At 50.3% G+C, this 18847-nt stretch overlaps 2 protein-coding genes across 3 annotated transcripts in view; both read right to left on the reverse strand.

The window, feature by feature from the left end:
• LOC111151702 (apoptosis antagonizing transcription factor) overlaps nucleotides 1-6645 on the reverse strand; it is a 102903-nt gene extending 96258 nt beyond the window's left edge. For both annotated transcript variants that reach the window (XM_022509854.1, XM_022509855.1), the window contains exons 1-4: nucleotides 6431-6645; nucleotides 5214-5405; nucleotides 2706-3137; nucleotides 2115-2252 (exon numbers count right to left, since the gene is read on the reverse strand). In XM_022509854.1, coding sequence (XP_022365562.1) covers nucleotides 2115-2252; nucleotides 2706-3137; nucleotides 5214-5405; nucleotides 6431-6515 — 847 coding nt within the window. In that variant the 5' untranslated portion in view covers nucleotides 6516-6645. The remainder of the gene's footprint in view (nucleotides 1-2114; nucleotides 2253-2705; nucleotides 3138-5213; nucleotides 5406-6430) is intronic.
• Nucleotides 6646-12340: 5695 nt separating this feature from the next.
• LOC111151784 (LIM homeobox 1) lies at nucleotides 12341-17777 on the reverse strand. Its single transcript, XM_022509982.1, has 5 exons — nucleotides 17056-17777; nucleotides 15015-15241; nucleotides 14641-14918; nucleotides 13063-13228; nucleotides 12341-12720 (listed from the first exon to the last, which is right to left on the reverse strand). The coding sequence occupies exons 1-5, from the start codon at nucleotides 17223-17225 to the stop codon at nucleotides 12341-12343; spliced, it is 1221 nt and encodes a 406-aa protein (XP_022365690.1). The 5' UTR covers nucleotides 17226-17777.
• Nucleotides 17778-18847: the final 1070 nt, after the last annotated feature.

Genomic DNA, 18847 nt, shown 5'->3' on the forward strand with positions numbered 1-18847 from the left:
ATTTTAAGATGAATCAAAAAAAAAGGAAAGGAAAGTATCAAGCAAGAAGAGAAGAAGAGTAATAACAAGATGGGAAAGGTCTCCTCATGAAATAATTCAGACATTTAACCTAGAGCAGTCTAGGTCTCACTCCAAAGCATACCAAGAATTAGGGTACCAGGGCATTAAAAATAACAGACAAATGGGATGCCTGGCTCAGTCAGTCGGTAGAGCATCAACTCTTGATCTTGGTGTTGTGAGTTTGAGCCCCTAGTTGGGCAAAGAATTTACTTAAAAAAGAAAGAAAGTAAAAAAGAAAAAAAGGAAGGAAGGGAGGGAGGAAAGAAGGAAGGAAATAGCAGTTAAGCGCTCCAAAAATCTCAAAAATTTTGAAAACTGCCAAACATCATTTATTTAAGGGAAGAAGGAAGAAATGCTAATGGAGGGGATATAAAAGATCTACCCTCACAGTATCTGTAGGGCTCCTGACTTCAAGTACAGCAGGACATAAAATCTACAGGCTGGACCCTAGGAAGCAATTCCTAATTAAAGCAGGTATTCTGGGGCACCTGGCTGGCTGAGTCAGTAGGACATGCGACTCCTGATCTCTGGACTGTGAGTCCAAGCCCCATGTGTGGCAGAGAGTCCATGTTTAAAAAAAAAGAAAAAAAAGCAAGTATTTTCCCACAAGAAAGGTTTGCAGAATCCCCTACCCAAGAAATCCTACATATTCACTTTGGAGTTTGAGGTGATTCTACCTGGAGGCAGATGTCCTCCTCAGGTTCCTTCCAATTCTAACTCCACAATACAATAAAAACAAGTTTTGGGGCGCGTGGGTGGCTCATTTGGTTATGCGTCTGCCTTCCGCTCAGGTCATGATCCCAGAGTCCTGAGCTTGAGCCCTGCATCAGGCTCTCTGCTCAGCAAGGAGTTTGCTTCTGCCTCTACCTCTGCTGTTCCCCTGCCCGCCCCCTAGGCTCCCCCTCCCCCCCACCCGCCACTTGTGCACGCTCTCTCTCTCTCTCTCTCAAATACATAAAATCTTTGAAAAAAAAAAAAAAAGTTTTTAAAGAACAAGTGAAAACACTTAGGTCTCACCAAATAAGGAATAGCAATTCTAACCACAGTGCACTAAGCCCAAATCTCTCTCTGCCCCCATCCTTTGGTGCCCTTGGACACACAGCGCACAGCCCACAGAGGGCTAGGTGGTACGGAAGAAAGACTTCTCAACAGTAAGGCAGGAAAGCTGGAGCTTGGTCTGCTGTGCATGAGTGAGCTCTAGAACTTTGGGTAACTCATTCTCTCTGGGCCCTGGTTTTCTCATCTGTAAAATAAGGGGACTGCAAACCAAGCAATTTCTAAATCCCTCTTCTACAATTCTTGGGCTTTATAGCTCAGCAATTCTCTCCCAAAACTTATTCCTCCCTCTGCAGTCATCACCTTCCCTCCCTCTCTGCAACCCAAAGAGAGATATAAATAAGAACATCTTAGCATGTTTTCTAGAAACCCCCAAAAGCATCTTGTAAGCATGATACTACCAAAATGAACAGGGATCAACCATTCTCTATTCTTTCTCTTTTGTTCTATACCAGCAGGTTTGCAAATAAGAATTCTCTGAGCATTAAAGAAGTAACTCAGAAAGCCAAAGGAAAGGGGAGGAGGAAAGTGAAGGCAGATAAGAGAAAAGTGGAACAGGAGCACCTGGATGGCTCAGTCAGTTGAGCGTCTGACTCTTGACTTCCGCTCAGGTCATGATCTCAGCCTCCTGGAGTCAGGTTGGCATTGGACTCCATGCACAGCAGGAAGTCTGCTTGTCCCTCTCCCTTTGCTCCTCCCCCTGCCCCATTCTCTCTCTCAAAAATAAGTACATATATAAAATTTTTTAAAAAAAGAAAAGAAAGAAAAGTGGAAGAGACATGACTCAAGTACCCAACCAATTTCAATCAAAGTTGTCCTCATTTGATAAGAGTTATATTGCTGGGTTTTTTTTTTTTTTAAAGGTTAAAAACTATGCTGTACCACATTATCACTAAAATCAAATCTTCTCTTCTTCAACTCTATGGTGCTACAAATACAATGTATATCAATGTATCCCAGTGGTTCTAAGTATCCCCAAGTGGCATAAGTATTCTTACTATTTTTTAGTGCGCTGGCAAATTCTGGGCCACCTTTGTCCTTGAAAATAGGGAAAACATCTGGTTGAGGAAGCTGATTGGTGGTCAACAGAGCTTTTTGTAGCTTGATCCTTCCTTCCAAGAGCTGGTCCCACAGTGCTGAGAATGGAAAAAAGAATTTCATTCCTGTTACAAAATCTTCTTAGGTTAGGGACTTGGGGGGATAGGAAATCACACCAGTCTCTACAAAGCACAGCTTTATCACAGCTTCTTACCATGAAAATACTCGCCATTAGGAGAAATAAATTCACTATCTTGGAAGCCAATATTTGCTATACAAGACAGGGAATGCTGAAGTCCAATGAGAAAAGAAAACTGTTTTCTCTTCAATATCCCACAGCTGCCAAAGTAGTAGGACAGAACCAGCTAAGCAGCTCAGTGCAGAAATGACTGGCTAAGCACAAAAGAATGGGGCTTTAGGCCTCTAGGTAGGTGAGGCATTTCACAAATTAATTGGAAGGACACAGGATTGAGGGAACAGCCAAAACAAACAAACAGAAATCAAATGCAGACACTCTGAAAAATAGGCCGACAGCAAAACCATGTACAAACCTATCTGGTTCTTCACAGCTCTTCCTTTCTCCACTTCCTCAGAAACTCTGACGCCAGAGAACGTCATCACGACACCGTCGTCTTCACTATTCCTGTCTTCAGCTCTGTCTTCCTCACTCTCACCCGCAGAGTCTTCCTCCCCATCCCCTTCTTCCATGCCACTCTCCTCCTCCTCTTCATCTTCCTCCTCCTCACTGCTACCAAGGTCATCCATTCCCTGGGTGAACTTTTCAAAGTCACTGATGCTCTGGACACTAAAACCCGGTGTTTTCCCAGTGCGGTTTTGGCTCTTCTTCCAGGCCAGACTACCGTCCCTGTCATCATCACACTCTTCTTCCTCAGCAGCACTCATGGCATCCTCATCGGATCCCTCCAGACCCAGCCCCTCTGAATCTCCATCTCCAGACTCTTCCTCATCAGGTATCTCCTGGTCTAAACAAAAGAAGAAGCAAAAAAGATGGATGTCACTTTGAGACAAACACTAGGCCATATCTTTCACTTCAAATAAAGGACTACAGCATCCATCAAAAATAAAGTTTATTATTGTACTCAATTCAACTCAAATATTTATTATACATCTACTACCTCTAAAATGCTAAAGGGAGAACAAAGATGAACAAAACATGGGTCTCACCCTAATGAAAGGCTCTAGTGGGAAAAACAGTCCCTTCGAAACTGTAACACAGATAAGACTTGACAAAGTTTTGATAACCCAGAGAAGGGAGAAATTTTAAGTGTGGGGCAAGGGATTTAAAATTAAATTTAAAATTAAAATTAAGCACCTACTATGAGCCAGGTATAGATAAAAAGCTAAGAAATGACAGAATGTAATAGATGTAGAATATAATACCTGTGGGGAGGGGTTCACAGCCTGGTGGGAGTGGTAGATATGCATGCCAACATTCATATCATTATTATCATTAGAGTGTCACTGGTACACAGTATATGGAAAAGGATCCATCTAACTCTCCTGAAAGGGTGAGGAACTGGCTTCATGTGAAGGAGACATTATAATTTTGATTAAACATAAGCAAAAGGGCGCCTAGGTGACTCAGTCGTTAAGTGTCCGCCTTTAGCTTAGGTCATAATCCTAGCTTCCTGGGATCAAACCCCACATCAGGCTCCCTGTTCACTGGGGAGCTTGCTTCTCCCTCTTCAGCTACCCCCTGCTTGTCTTCCCTCTTTCCCTGTCTCTCTCTATCAAATAAATAAATAAAATCTTTGAAAAAATTTTAAAAACATTTAAAAATAAATAAAAATAAGTAACAGCTTATGTGATAGGTCCTCAGTACTGCTTTAAAGAACTATATATAAACTCAAGACATACAGAGGGCTGTCAAAATATAAAAAAACAAACAAAAACGAAGTACAAAAATAGTAAGCAGAAATTAATCATTTAAGTTCTTTAAATGTGTGCCATTTCTCAGATTAAGGTATATTCACAGAATAGTAGTTAAGAGTATAGATCTTGGAGTCAGACTGCCTTATTTGAATCCTGTTTCTTCTGCTTACTAGCTGTACGATCTTGAGCAAGTTACATAACCAATCTGTCCCTTAATTTCCTTACCTGTAAAATGGGGATAAATGCTACCAACTTCATAAACTACTGGAGTACCAAATGAAATGATACACGTAATGATGACAGGAACAACATCCTTTGAAGACTTACTGTGTTCCAGTCTTTAAGCACTTAAAGAGCTTACCACAATGCCTGACGTATGGTGAAAGGCCAATAAATATAACATTTGTCTCACGATTGGGCCCTTTATCACTCTCTAGACAAAGAATGTGAAATAAGCTTATCAGGAGCCCCCAGAACTATACCAAGGGCCAAATCAGGGGTATCAAGACCTCCATGAAGGTTTCTTTTATACTTATCTATAGATTATCAACATGGCACCTCTCTAAAGGAAAAAAAAAAGATGGCATGCACTCAGTAATCACCATATCCAGCCCCTCCCTTATTCCCATTGAGAAACTTACAATGTTTTAAAACTATAAGCTCGTGTCCTCACATCCTCCTAAGGCTCTTGCAGGGAAGAGGGAAGGATTATGCTATTTTTACAATGGCAAAAAATGAGCTTCACAAATTATTATTATACAGCGACCCAATGCAAGACTTGAAAAACCAAAGGAAAGGGGTCAAAATCCATGAGTAGCATGTCCATCAGATGCAATTCTTTTTCAACACATAGCGCTCTCCAATATCCAATATGCATTGCCTTTCTCTCCATTTTAGGGTGAACCATTAGGCTACACATAAGGATTACAGAAACTTAATAGCTCTGAACTTTGGATTGCTTATGACCTGAAATTAGGTACCTCTTAAGGTCCTTTGTGCTGCGAAAATCATGGTGTCTCCTAGGACAGTAAGTGGGGGCACACAGACTAGTCTTGCAGAGATCATCGAAAGGAAAAAAAAAAAAAAGCCAAACCCATAAAAAACCACAACTTTAACCTTAAAAAAGTAGGGAAGAAATAGGAAGTACTATGCAAATGTCTACTCACCAGATGAATCTGGCAGAGTCTCCTCCCAATGGTCCTTCTTCCAAGCTTTTCTAGAAGTAGCCCTGCCAGAATACCTTTCGTCTGTGTCCAAGAGGGAGGCTGATGCCAGTTTTCTAATGCTACCCACCGCCAGGAAATCACTTTCCCCATCTTCCCCTTCATCAAACCTGTCAATCACTCTGGCAGCAGTGGCTGTAGAGGAGGGGGAAAGTAATCAGAATCTCCAGGTTAGAAGGAACTTTAATGGTAACCCTATCCAACCCTTTTAACTCATACTCTACAAAATCCCAACCAACTTCCAGGAGCAGGAAACTCATTACCTCTCAAGATAAGACCACTACCTTACTGCTGTTCCTGAACAGAAAGCTGACCTCTGCACTAACTAGTAGGAAATATTTCTATGCCTTGGATCATAAAAACGAACCTAATTCCTCTTCCATTTGTGACAGTCGCTCAAATATGATAAGTCAGCCATCTCCCCTCACTCCATCCCATCCCTAAGGGAGTTTGCTTATCCTGGGGTATAGATATCTATCTATCTATCTATATATATATATTAAATCCTGATCACCACGGGGTCACGGGTATGTGCCCAGCCCCCGGCTCAGCTTCTTCAACTGATATTCCTAAGACACGGTCCAGCACTCACATTTATCCTTCCTTATTCTTTCTTCCTCACACTTCTCTGATTCAGGTCTAAAGCAGGATTCTCCCAACTAGACCTTGAACACCAGCTTACAGAGCAGCAGTCTCATTTGTCAGCCCCTGAGCAAGTGTCTTGAGGCCTAAGGAGGCTTAAACAGCACCACGGAATCCCACTTCTTCCTTCAATCTCCAAGTTAAGTTCTTAGGGGAAGACCGACTTAAAAAACAGCTGAGACGCCCTTCTCCTGTCTAACTCAATACCAGTAAGGGCACGCTGAAAGATAACTTACAGCCATCTACCAGACCCTAAAGCCTCCAACAGCCCTTGAAGCCTGAGTCGCCGGGATGCTCCGTCCTCCCCAGCACCAAGTCTAGCGAGCGGTTCAGAAAGAAGCGGAAGCCCTCCTCCCGGGCCCGGGGCAACCCTCCCGGGAGGCTGTTTTCCTCTGCGCCAGAGCGAGCCGAGTAGGCCAAGCGGCGAGGCCTAGCTGCCGGCCCCGCTCCCGCCGCCCGGGTCTGCCCTGGGCCGGACCCACAGCTCCGCACGTGGCCTTTTCCCAGTCAGGCCTCACCCTCCTCTGGGTCCGCCTCAGGATCCGCCTCGCGCGGGCGCGGGTTCAACAACTGTTCCAGCTGTAGCGCCAGCGGCCCCGCCATCGTCACCAGGTCTCGCTCCGCGCCGCGCTCGTCAGTGTGCGGCCCCGGCCTGGACGCTTTCTCCCCGCGGGGCCCTGTTGCCGGGAGACTAGCGCCCAGAACAGCCAGGGACCGCGCAGAACCCCGCTCTCGCTCGGGGCCGGTCACTTCCGGGAGGCGCGCGCCGGAGGGGGCGGGGCCTGCGTGTCACTACGGGCGTTGCTAGGAAGAAGGCGGAAGCGCGCGGAAGGCCGTAGGGACTATCGCGGTCCCGGCGCGCGTGCGCGTGCGTGGAGGGGGTGTATGGGGAGGTCCGGGAGCGCGCGAGGGCACGTGGCCTCCTTTGGCGCTGAACAGACGTTGCAGTGCGCGCGGCCCTTGTCCCCTTGCATAAAATATGCTTCAAGATTGTCTGAGATTCGATTAGAAATAAAGTGTGGGGTGGCCGTGGCCTATGGTGGCTGATTTGAAAAAGAGAAGGGAGTAAACGATAAGCTTCTCCAGCCTCAGGTGCGCTTTGGGGCACACAGAGACTGGGACCAAAACAGGTTTGGCATTTAAGGAGTTGAAGGAGTTGGGGGCCGGGCACATACCTGTGACCCCGTGGTGATCAGGATTTAAGAATCCTACGTCAGGGATGTGCATGTGTAACTGTGCGGCAGACTGTTGGTGTCGTTATTAATAGGAATAATTAGAAGTCGCTCCAACTGTTAATAAATAAAGATCAATTCTGTGGTTTCTCCAAGTAGCCTTGTCTTCAGGAAAAGGAGGAGATTACTTCATACACTCATTACTGATATCTCTTCAAAGGTGAAGGCATACTCAGACACTTGAAACTGGTACACAAATGCAGAAAACCTCAACGTCTACCGTTAGAGGGGCATAGGGAGACTCAGAATATAAAGACTTAATAGGATCAGTTTAATTACACCCAGCCACACGGAAAGATGCAATCCCTTTATATTCTCTTTCCTTCATGAAGCATTCCCTAACTGCCCGCTGTGTGGCAGGCACTGCTAGATGAGATACAAAGATGAGTAAGTTAAATTCTCTCCTGAAAGTGATCAGCCCAGAGGGGGCAGACAAACTTGTAAACACAAACAGCAATAAGGGGATGATAAGGGTGAGTTCAAAGTGGTCTATCCTTCCAATATCTGTTTGAGGTCACCTGTAGTAGCATCAAAAGAGTCCGGAAAATAGTGTTAAGGGTTCCAGGCCAGTTGGATCCCACATCTGAACAGCCTAGGAACCCTCAGCTTACCAGGGTTTCCTGCAGAACTTAAGAGAAGTGAGGGTCCCTGACTTTCACAGTTTTAATATGCCCTCAGGGTCAAGAGCAATGAAAGGCCATCACTTTAGTGAGGCTTGTTTCATGTCCCCTTCCTAGGTGGTTGCAGAGGGGAAGGAGAACCCATCATAGGGGAGACCCCCTCAAACATGAAAGGGAGAGAGGGGTGCTAGGACGGAAGCACCCTAAACAGGGGACTAAGGCAAAAGAAAACTGCTTTTTTGCCAGCAGCAAGAGAATTCAGGCTAGAAAACAGCTTTGTTTGTTTGTTTTTGTTAACACATCCCCTGTAATTGCAGTCTGGTGCCTGCAGTCTGGAGCCCCCAGAGCAAAGCAGGCCCCTCAGGCTGCAACAGGAGCCATCGCCTTGGGCTTCAAAGGACAAAATGTTTCTATCCGCATTTAGGAAACTACCTCTCCCAATCCTCTTCCCTTCCTATTTTGAACAATGGTACTTAGAATCCTTGCCTTCAGGGTAAAGAAAAGGAAGAAAATGGAAAGGGAGGCAAGATAGTTCAGAGACCACTTCTAAACCAACACGTAAACAGGACACCGGTGGATGATTCTGGGCAGAAAATGCCCAAATTCTGCTTACCTACTCTCCCTTCTCTATCTTGGTCCCCACAGACTTGGGAAGCCTTTGGAGGAAGGAATCAAGGCTACTCTACTCCAGTCACACACATTCCAGGGCCCCCAAAATGCTCCTCCTGCTTTCTTACCCCATACTGAGGGTTGGGGGGGGAGGCAAGAGAAAAGAATTCTAAGACTTAATATGCAGCTGAGAGAAGTTGAGGCACAGGCAGGGAAGCACCCTCCTAAATGCTCTATGAGGCCCTCCCTGCTTGCATTCTAGTGTGTTGAAGGAGGGGTTTCCTGTTGGGAAAGGGTCTGGAGATGGAGGGTGGACTACAAGAGAAGATATTTCAAAGACTGTACCTCCTACAAGAAACTTAAGCAGATTTGATGACCAGAGGGATGGGAATAAATGGGAGTATTCTCCAAAAAAACAGTCCTCTCCAGAGCTGGTCAGAGGGTGTAGGAATAGCTGATGGGCAGGGGTGACATTAGATTACCCCTCACCCCCACCACTGTCCCAATCAACTTGTCCTATGACCTGGTGTTTCAGGAGTTTAGGGAACCCAGGTTCTTGCCTGACTCTCTTCTCAGATGCCTCAATCCCCATGTCCCAGGTCACTGCCAATGCCTGTCTTGGCTCTCCATGCTGGTTCTCTCTGACCTTGTCTAGACCTAAAGCAGCCCCCAGTCTCCTCCAGCCTGGGGAAATTGGGTGGGTGAGCTTCAACTCCCTAGCCCAGGGCAGGCTGGAACCCTGAGGGCAGATGGCAGAGGCAGGAGGTGGCAGCTTTAAGATGGCCGCAGGGAGAAAGCTAACTGCCAAGCCCAGCTGGAGAGGAGACTGCCCTTCTCGGAGGGAGGGGACAGTTTGTGCTCCCTGTGGCCCTTGAGCTTCTCCTGGGAGCTCCCAGACAGCCGGCCCGCCTGCCCATGGTGCCGCACTTCTCTGCACCTTAGGGCTGGAGGTGGGCAGCGCTGCTCTGTTAGGAAGGAGAATAGTCCCTGATATTTCTAGACCTCCTCCTCTCAGGCGGCTCCCAATCTGACTGCTAAGCTTTGCCACCTGTTCAGGTATTTCTTTGGGTTCACTCTACAGACCCAAGAGGGAAAGACTGTTATGCTGTCACGGAGTCAGAGAGAGGAAAGGAGTCCACACTGAGTGCCCAACTCAAAACGCTTCTTAACAAGTACCGGATTCCACAATAAAGCTGCTAAATAATTCAGCAGCCCTGATAGGAAAATGCAGCTTCCCGTGCGCATACGTTCAGTTAAATGAATGTCTTTAAAGGGGGTGGCTATAATGAATAAGTTGGCTGTGACTTAATGTATATACATGCTAAAAGGGCAAAAACAGCTGATCCAGGGATTGCATAAAAGCAGGTCAAGAATTGTGCTGCATGCAGAAGCTAGGAATTTCAAAATTCTCTCCGTATTTCATAAATTTGGATTTCTGAAAGAACACTGTCAGGTTCCTTCCTGATAGTCCTCCCCATTAGACAAACCATCATATGGATGCGGTGAAATATTGCTCATTTTAGAGCCTTCCCTGCAGGAAAGATACACTTGGTTGTGTCTTAACAAAATATGAAAACGACAATGGAAATCACATACCATTTAATGTAAAACCTTCAATTTTTAAAACGAAATAAATAATCCAGGCTGAAATTTAGAAATTCTGGTACTCTAATAGCATCTTATATTAAACACACACGTATTCCATAGTAGATAAATATTTAAATTCCTTCCATGTTTAATGAAGGCTTGGGAGGGATTGAAGTACTTTTCAGAACCTATTGGCAGCTCCCAGATGAAATTTGATTTCTATATTGGTTATTTTTTGCTCATCTTTCAGAGAAAGGTAGTATGTATCTTGTGCCAGGCAAAATAGTTTTCCCTTTAGGAAACTTCAAATGTAACAAACACTGTAAAACAACTCCATCACTGTCACCGTCAGTTCTCTGAAAGGGATTAAAGTATTTAATTTCTAGCTGTACTGTGCATCTATTTTACATTATCTTTTAAACCGTCAAATTAAAGAGCAGGATTATCTATGGGAAGTGAATTGAAACTGAAAAGGACCACCTCTAACTATATATATTTACAGGTAACTGACTTTCACAAGTCCCACCTTCACATGTGCGGAATGGGGGATAGAGAGAGTGCATGGGATCTCATGCCTAATCATACTGGGAACACTCATTTTTAGCCCTGGATTTGATTTCTATTTCAAATTCTATATTAACTTATCAGCAAATATCTCTTCAACTATATCAGTTAAAGCCACAGAATGCAAATCCGTAGTTAATAACAGTAGGGGAAGCCATGGAGAAAAGCAAGGCTGGCATTAGCAAGGGGATTCAGCCACAGCCAAGGTAAAAAGATATCCCAGGCCTGCCTCTCTTCCTCCTGGCTTCTGAGGGGCCATTCAGCTCCCCACCAGCCTCCCCTCTACTAGTTAAACATCAAATAACACACCAATTATCTAAACATCAGATTTTCTATTTTTATTAAAAACTCACAAATTTATTCAACATGTTTTCTTTCATACAGTGAATGGTCTAATATGCACTGGAGGTCACACAAGCTTAGGTTTATCAGAACAATAAAAGACATATGAGAAATTTAATATATAAAGAAAAAAGTAGCAGCTGTTGACTGCATATTTGACCATAAAATTTAAATATTTTGGACTTTTATTTTAAAGACACAAAAATAAAACCTGTGTGGGTCTATATAAGTCATATTAACAATTCCATGAATGTTCAACAGGACTAAAAATTAGCAAAGATGTTTTTTTAAACCTTGTAACACTTTTTTTTTAACACTTTCTCAGGTTGTGGTGCTAGGCACCTTTACAGTATTTGTGCTATAATTATTCTATTTGGCAAGTGTCTGAATATCATGTTTTCTCTTTGCCTTGTGTAAACAACACCTTTTTACATACTAGCACAGTGAGCTGCGAGCCCTGCAAATCTGTCAGAACATCTACAGGAAAAGAAAATGAACAATTTTGGTTGATTGCTCAAAACATTTTGTTTTTGAACAAGAGGTTTCAAAACAGGATATATTAATAAAACACTGAACTCCTGAATTTAACATTATACGTAAACAGTTGACTGTTTTTAGTTCAATAGTCTTTTTTTTTAACTTTTTTTTTTTTTTGTATGTGTGAAGGTAGAATACTTTCTTGTACAGTTGATGTTCAAGTCATTTTACTGAGAGGTCTGGCTGGAGACCATCCTATCCAGGGTGTCTGTGTGTATCTGTGTGTGTGTAGAGCTTTGTGAAGGTAGAAGAGTTGATACTGAGGGCTTTACATTTAGAATTTTGTTGTTTTGGCAAAAACAAAAAACCAAAAACCCAGATAGACAAAAAATATATATATATAGTCCCACCTGATGCACAGCAGGTCGGCGTTTCTGAAGCTATAAGAGTTTGTTGTCGCTGTTCCTGAACACTGAGACAACACTAGTGAGACATTTCCCGGAGCCAGAACCCTCCGGGCTGGCCCGGGAGTGCCCCGGGCTGCTCCACCTCCCTCAGTCGGCTGTGCCTCTCTGTCTCCCTCCCTGCGGCTCCCGGCGTCACCACAGGCTGTGCGACCCCGCGGCCGCCTTGGGTGTTCCTGTGCCGCCCTCCAGCCGGGCGTGCACACTTGGGGCGTCTGTCCCCACATCCGGGTTCCAGGTGGAAGATGGGGAGAGGTCTGCATTTCCCTTCGGGAGCCCCAGTTCTGCACCTCGCCATCCAGCGCATGGATCCCAGTTCTGCCTCCAGGCTGATTTGGATCCTGTTTCTTGTCCCCCTTTCCCATCCGGACTCCCCAGACGGAAAATGGTCCCCGAGGCTGAGGGAAGTGTGTGTGTGGGGGGAGGGGGGGGTGACTTGCTTTTTATGTTTTTTTTTCTTCTTTTTTCTATTTTTCTTAAATAAAGGTTCATTTCTGTACAACCACGAACTCCGCGGACTGTGCGAGATCCCGCTACCACACGGCAGCCTCGTTCATTTCGGGGGGGTGAGACAGGTGGTTCCCATAGCTCGCCCCGCCGTTGACCGACAGCGATGAGAAGGGCGGGCTGGGCCCGAAGACCTCAGCCGACATTGAGTGTAGAGGCCCCGGCAGGCTGGGCTCTGGACTGGGCGAGTCCCCTGGGGGATGCGCCAGGATGTCAGTGAACCGTTGCGCCTCGCTCGACGGGTGGTGTCCGGGCAGCGGGTGCTCCAGGCCGCCCAGGGGTGTCCCGGAGGGCCCGGACGATGGCACGAAGGGCAGGTCCACTGGTGTCTGAGCCTGCGAGGACGGGGGGCCTTGCGGGAAGAAGTCGTAGTTGCCCCCGGGCCCGTAGTACTCGCTCTGGTAATCTGCGGAGCGGCGGGGAAGAGGATGTCAGGGCGGGGGAGGAAGGACGATAAAGGCAATAGGGGGAACTCGCTGTTGGGGGGCTCCCCTGCGGGGCTGGCACCCGGGAGGAGGCCTGGTGCAAACATTGGAGCTGCTCCCTACCAGCCCACCCGCGTCCTTCACGGTCAGGAATTCAGCACTCGGTGCCGACTACCGACCCTTGATTTACTCCCCAGCCTTCTCCATCTCTCCCCCGCTCGGCACTTCTCTAAAGAAAACCGGGAGCGCCTCCCGCGCTGCCACCCGCTTCCAACGAAGCCAACCCCGGCTGGCCGCGCCCTGCCATTCGGCAGCACACTCACCTCCGTAGAAGGAGAAGGGCCCGTTGGGGATGAGCTCGCCTGGCTCCAGGCGGTCCACCAGCGGCCGCATCCGGCGCGGGCTGCGGAAGAAGGCGTGGCGCCGGGCGCCCAGCGCGCTCAGCTGCTTCATCCTCCGTTCCTTGGAACGTCTGTTCTGGAACCAGACCTGAAGCACACACGCGGCGAGGTGAGGCCCCCGGAGACCCTCCCCTTCCCCCAACTTCGGGTGCGCGGCTGATCGTCCTGAACCCCTCCAACCGCTAGCAAGACTCATGTCTCCCAAGTGTGTGCGTGTTGTGTGTTGTGTTGTGTTGTGTTTGTGTGTGTGTGTGTGGGGGGGGGGGTTATGTCTCTGAGTGGGCCGCGCAAGACGGCCCCAGAGCCAATGATATACGGGATTCCCGACTGGGGACATGGGCAAGCCTCCCTGCCCGACTTGAGGCAGTTGGAGTTGTTTCCAACAGTCACACTGTCACAGTTTCAGCTCCTGGGGGCTCTACACACATAGACAACGTCCCCAAATAGTGTTGGACACACACAGCTTCCCATTCACGGTCCCTGGCAGTTCCCTCCCCCGCATGATGGTGACAGAGAACTAAACAGTCTCCTGTTGACACTCAGTCTACCAATGACAGTGGCACCAAAACCCACAATCTCCTTTTCACAGCCATGCAAATCTCCCAGTGCAAAATATACTCGTCCACAGCCTCTCACTGACAAGGACACAGACGTGCAACCCTCCATTCACTGCAGGTTGGCACAGCCTCCCGGAGGCTACAAGGCCTCCCCTGGAAGGCAGCCTGCAAATGTGTTCCCTGGCACACTCAGCCTCCAGGCACACCCAGCACATCCTTGCAGAGCCTCCGCAGGTGAACCACACACCTCACTGGGGGCCGGATACTGGGGCCCAAATCGCATGCAGCCCGAAGTCCTCACAACACAGTGGCACAGATGCCCAGATGTCTACCTCGCCTCCGTATTCCACTCTAGACTGCCAGAGCCTGAGCTGACTCCAGCCCAGGCCTCTTCCCTTTCAAACCAGGATGCCTGCCCCGTCTCTCTCTGGAGAAGATGTCCGTCTCTCTGCTCTGGGGCTTGTCTAACTGAAGTAAGAGACCCACAAAGTAGGTGGGGGACACAGAGGGAGATCTATGTTGTGGAGAAGTCAGTGGAACTGATTAATTCTGGCATGCTCAGAGACCTCTGGGCTCCTTCCAAACAAGGTGAGTGTTGCAGAAGAAAGGGTCCCAACTCCCTAGTGGCGTCCAATGATGTCCCCTCCTCCAGCTTCGGGCTGAGCTCCCCATCCCTCCCCCTCTGCCAAGACCATCACCAGCTACAAACTGGGAAATGGAGGGAGCCTAGGGATTTCCAGATGCCCTCTGCAATGGGGCAGCACAGCACAGGACACCAGGGTAGGGATGTGTCGGGGCCTCTCCAGTCCTCCCCGCTCCAGCCTCCCAGGACTCACTCCCCTCCTTGAGGCTGGGTTTCCCCAGCTAGGCCTGGGTGCCTGCCTAGAGGAGCCATGTCGGTCTGGATGCGGGGTGGGACTGAGTGGCATGCCCACGCCCTGACCTGGATGACACGCATATTGAGACCAGTCTCCTGAGCCAGCTGCTCCCGGATGTGGCGCGTGGGCTTGGGAGTAGCAGCAAAGGCCGCCTTCAGAGTTTCCAGTTGCTTCGCCTTGATGGTTGTGCGCGGCCCCCGTCGTTTGGCGCCCAGGTTCTGGTCGTCATTCTCATTGCTGCCCCCTTCCTTGTCCGATACATTGGCACTCTCCGAGTCCTTGGCATCATCCTGTGATGGGTCTTGGGAGTCTGGAGACAAACTGGGGTCACTGCCCGTGGTGGCTGAGGAGAGGGAAGGGACAGGTGAGCAGCGGCTTCACGGGGCCTTCTTCCCCCAGGACCCGCCCGCCCCTAACGAGCTGGGAATTGGGGCCTCACCCGAGTGGAGGCTGTTCTCTTTGGTGACACTACTGTTGCTTAGGTAATCCTCTTTGCAGACAAATTTGTTCTCGTCGATGATGTAGAGCTCCTCGCCAGTGGAGAGTTGCTTGTTACACATCATGCAAGTGAAGCAGTTTAGGTGAAACACTTTGCTCCGTGCTCTCCGCACCAGGTCGCTAGGGGAGATGCCCTGCGCGCAGCCAGCACATTTGGTACCGAAACATCTGTGGGATGGGAGAGGACCAGTTGGTGAGGGGCAAGGGGAGAACAGAGGCCAGGAAAAAGACAACAGAGAAGGAGAGAAAAAGAAAGTGGAGGAAGAAGAGGTGGAAGGGGGAAAACGAAGAGAGACAGCGGATGGAACCGTCAAGAAGGCAGGACAGGGTGCGGGGCACCAGTGAAAAGTCAGCCGGAGATACACATGGTTAGAATGAGAGAGCGAAGGGCCTGAGCTGCCCCCACCCCCAGCCTCATGCCCAGGGTTGTCCCAGAGGAAAAGAGCGCCTTGGGAAGACGGTAAGGCGGCGACTGGAAGGGGGAGGGAGGCACTTATTTTCCTGTTTGATTCGGAGAAGAGTCAAAATCTAATCAGAGCTCCATGTAGACGCGTCCCGAGCGCCGCTTTTCTCTCCTAGCGTCACCTTTCACCGCAAAAGGACCCGCGCATAGGCTGAGGGTTGGCAAGGTCCAGTCCCGCCGCGGGTAAAGAAACAGCTGCGGAGCGCGCCTCCGGCTGCAGCTGGGCCGCCGCCACGTTCAAGCCCAAAGCCGGGCAGGTTGGCCACCGCGGGGCTCTAGATGCCGGGCTGCGCTTTACGGGAGCCAGGCCTCTGGGGCCCGCTGGCAGCTGGCACCGTTCGCTGTTCTCGGGTTCGGCTTCAGCCAGTATTGGGGACAACAGGCGCGGCCCGCCGAGGTTCAGACGCTCAGCCCGCGCTTCCTCCCGGCGATACTAGCCTCACAGCGCTTTTCTCCGTGGTTCCCCGCAGAGACACGCTTCCTGGGGCAGCGCGTCCTGGGCCTCTGAGCACAGCGACCCGGATGGTTTCGCACCCTCACTCCCACTCCCAGTTTGATCGGTCACCAAAAACTCAGAGGAGAGCAGAGAGCAAGTCAACCGAGTAAACTGGGAGGTTTCAAACCAGTACAGAGGAATTAAAATTCGCATTTGCTCCCGTTTCTTCTCGGTTGACTTTCGTGTTTGTGTGGATTTCGTGGCAAGATAGCGCGTTCAAGAGAATACATTAAAATGCTAAACGAAGGAAGGGCGTCTGGAGAAGTCTCCCGGCTCAGATGAGCCAGGCCTGGGTTTTTCCCGGTTTCGGCAAGGAGGTGGGGCAAGGGGATGGCGGGCAGTGCCTGGGAGAGCTCCTAGCGGAGCCTGCGCCACAAAGCCGAGGTTCGCGTGGGGCGGAGGCAGATACTCCCGCCAACCCAGCAGCGGGGAAGCGGTGGGAAAAGGTCTTCCCGGAGGCTGGAGTCCTGGGGCATTTCACAGGCGTGGTTCACTGTGCCCAGGCCGGCGCTTGGAGGCCAGTAGGGGTTTCAAGAACACCCTGGAATGTGCACCATAGGCGTTAGGGCAGAGTTTTTCCCTTTCGCCAGCAAAGCGAGGGACTCAAAACACTCCAACGCAAAAGCCTCCGCGGTTCCCGCCAAGACCTTTTGGAGAGGAAAAGGCAGTGGCATGGATCTAGCCCGGTAAAGACAGAGCTGGGGTTACAACGTCCTGGGGCTGTGCTGCTTCCTTCTAAGCTTGGAGGGGCTTCTGGGCTTCTGGGATCAAGCGGACTCACACCCTTTCTCCCCAGGCACGTGCAGCTAAGCCGGGACCCACAATTTCCCAGACGCAAGCTGGGCCGCATCCCCTGCGCCCTGCGCGCCAGCTGGCGAAGAGGCGGGTGCCCATGGGACTTGGCTGCCCTCTCCAAGGCTGCTCCTACCACAGTTGCTTCGGCCACGCTGACCTCTGATCCCAAGCTGGCCGGGAAGGGCCCACGGGGTGGGAGCAGCAGAGGCGCGCCACGGAAGTACTCACCGGAAAAAGTCGTTCTTGCAGTAGAGCTTGCCTTCCCGGGAGAAGCACTTCTCGGTCAGGTTGCATTTACATTCACAGCACTGGACGCACTTGACGTGCCAGGCCCTGTCCAGCACGTTCAAGAGGAAACGGTCCAGGATGGGCCTTTTGCAGCCGGCACAGTGCACCATGGTCTTTGGTTTGGTCGGGTAAGGCCGGGAGAGAGAAGAGCAGGTAGAGCCTAGGGGATGACTCCCGAAGACCTCAGCAAGAGCTCCCCAGCCCCTCCAAAAAGAGGAGACACACTGGGGGTGCAAGCCAAAACCCGCACCAGGAAATCAAAAGGGGGTGAAAATGAGGCTGATGGGGAGCAGAGGGCACCTCGGTGGACTGTGCAGCCTGGGAGTCCCAGGGCCCCGGGACACAGCAGCGCCGCCGCAGCTCCTGGGGCGAAGAGTCTCGGGCGGGCAGGCGAGAACGCAACTCTTCTGCCCAGAGCCCACGGAGGAGTGAAGGTCACCGAGATTGGCGATGGGAACCGAAATAAATAAAACGGAGTCGGAGAAGGAAGAGGAGGACGCGGCGAGCTCGGGTTGCAGGGAAAGCGCCGTGGAGTTCTCTTGGGCTTGAGGTAGAGCTGTCAGAAGTCAAAGTGCATCTGCTTTTGTCGGGGTGTGAGGGCGGGTGTGTGTGTGCCAGGCTGCCTGCCACCGACCGGGATTTCCCCTCCTTTTTCTTTCTTTCTTTCTTTCTTTTTCTTTCTTTCTTTTTTTAAAAGAAAAGAACAAAACCAGTGGAGAAGCTCTGGATCCTACACTGCCGGCATCGCGCAGCGGGTCCCGACGCGCAGGGCGCCCGCCGTGGGCCTGGGGAAGGGGGAGGGGGTAGGCCAAGGGAGGAGGGAGGGAGGGAGGGAGGGGAAGGCAGGAGGAAGATCTTGTTGTTGATTGTTGTTGCTGCTTAAATGTCCCCCGTTTGGAGAAGTGTTTGTGTCAATCGTGAACGCAGAGGGACAACTCCAGGCGGACACAGCCAGGTGCGCTTGCTCGCTCCCCACCGCCCCAGCCCCGTCACCTCGGCCCGTGGCCTGCCTGGCGGCCTCCGTGTTTTCAGGACGGCCCTCCCTGTTCCCGGACTCCTTCGGGGAGGTGAAACGGTCTGGCTCCTCACCGCGCCTGGCCGTGCATCGTGGCTCCAGTCACAACTCTCGGCCGCCTGGGCGCACAGCCCCGCATCGCTCGGCCCGCGCTCCGGGGGCCTGCGTCCAACCCCACAGTCGCTGGACTTTCTTTTCCTTTTCCCCCTTTTGTCGCTGTGGTGGCAAATCTGGGTTTCCTTTCTAGCCTCTTTCCTTCCTTTTTTTTTTTTTTTTTTTTCTTTTGCAGCGGGAGGAGTCGGGGGGAGGGGGAGTAGCTTGGAGAGCTTTGAAAAAACGTCCTGGTGCAGCAGCTACAGTTCTGTGCGGCTGGAACAGCTCAGCAAGGGCCGCTGCTGTCGCCGCCCAGGCCGCAGTTCGTTGCTGGCTGTCCCCGGACAAGCGTCCCTCTGTCCCTGGTCTCCTGGCCCAGTCCGCCGCCCTGGCGCGTCTCTCCCCAGCTCCAGCGGCTCGGTCACTGCTCCTGGCTGTTGGCTGAGCTCTGGAAGCCCCCTCGCCTTAATGCAGCGCCCGTCGACGTCACCGCAGCCTGCGACCAATCAGCGGCTCGCGGTCCCTCTGTAAACCATTCTGCATCCCCCGGCCGGGGAGAGTGCCGGGAGACCGCGTTTAGAGGATCAGTGGCGGCCGCATCCGCCGCCCGGCGCGGTGCGGGCG

This window comes from Enhydra lutris, unplaced genomic scaffold (assembly GCF_002288905.1).
Source record: "Enhydra lutris kenyoni isolate GAN:26980312 unplaced genomic scaffold, ASM228890v2 scaffoldscaffold26, whole genome shotgun sequence".
In the NCBI taxonomy this organism is placed as follows: Eukaryota; Metazoa; Chordata; class Mammalia; order Carnivora; family Mustelidae; genus Enhydra; species Enhydra lutris.

What these genes read in the sequence shown, in the direction of transcription:
- LOC111151784 (XM_022509982.1), bottom strand. Translation starts at nt 17,225, where the DNA reads ATGGTGCACTGTGCCGGCTGCAAAAGGCCCATCCTGGACCGTTTCCTC. An exon ending in TGCAAGAACGACTTTTTCCG is followed by an intron (nt 15,242 to 17,055) that starts GTGAGTACTTCC and finishes CCCATCCCACAG; the next exon opens with ATGTTTCGGTACCAAATGTG. An exon ending in TCAATATGCGTGTCATCCAG is followed by an intron (nt 13,229 to 14,640) that starts GTCAGGGCGTGG and finishes TGTGTGCTTCAG; the next exon opens with GTCTGGTTCCAGAACAGACG.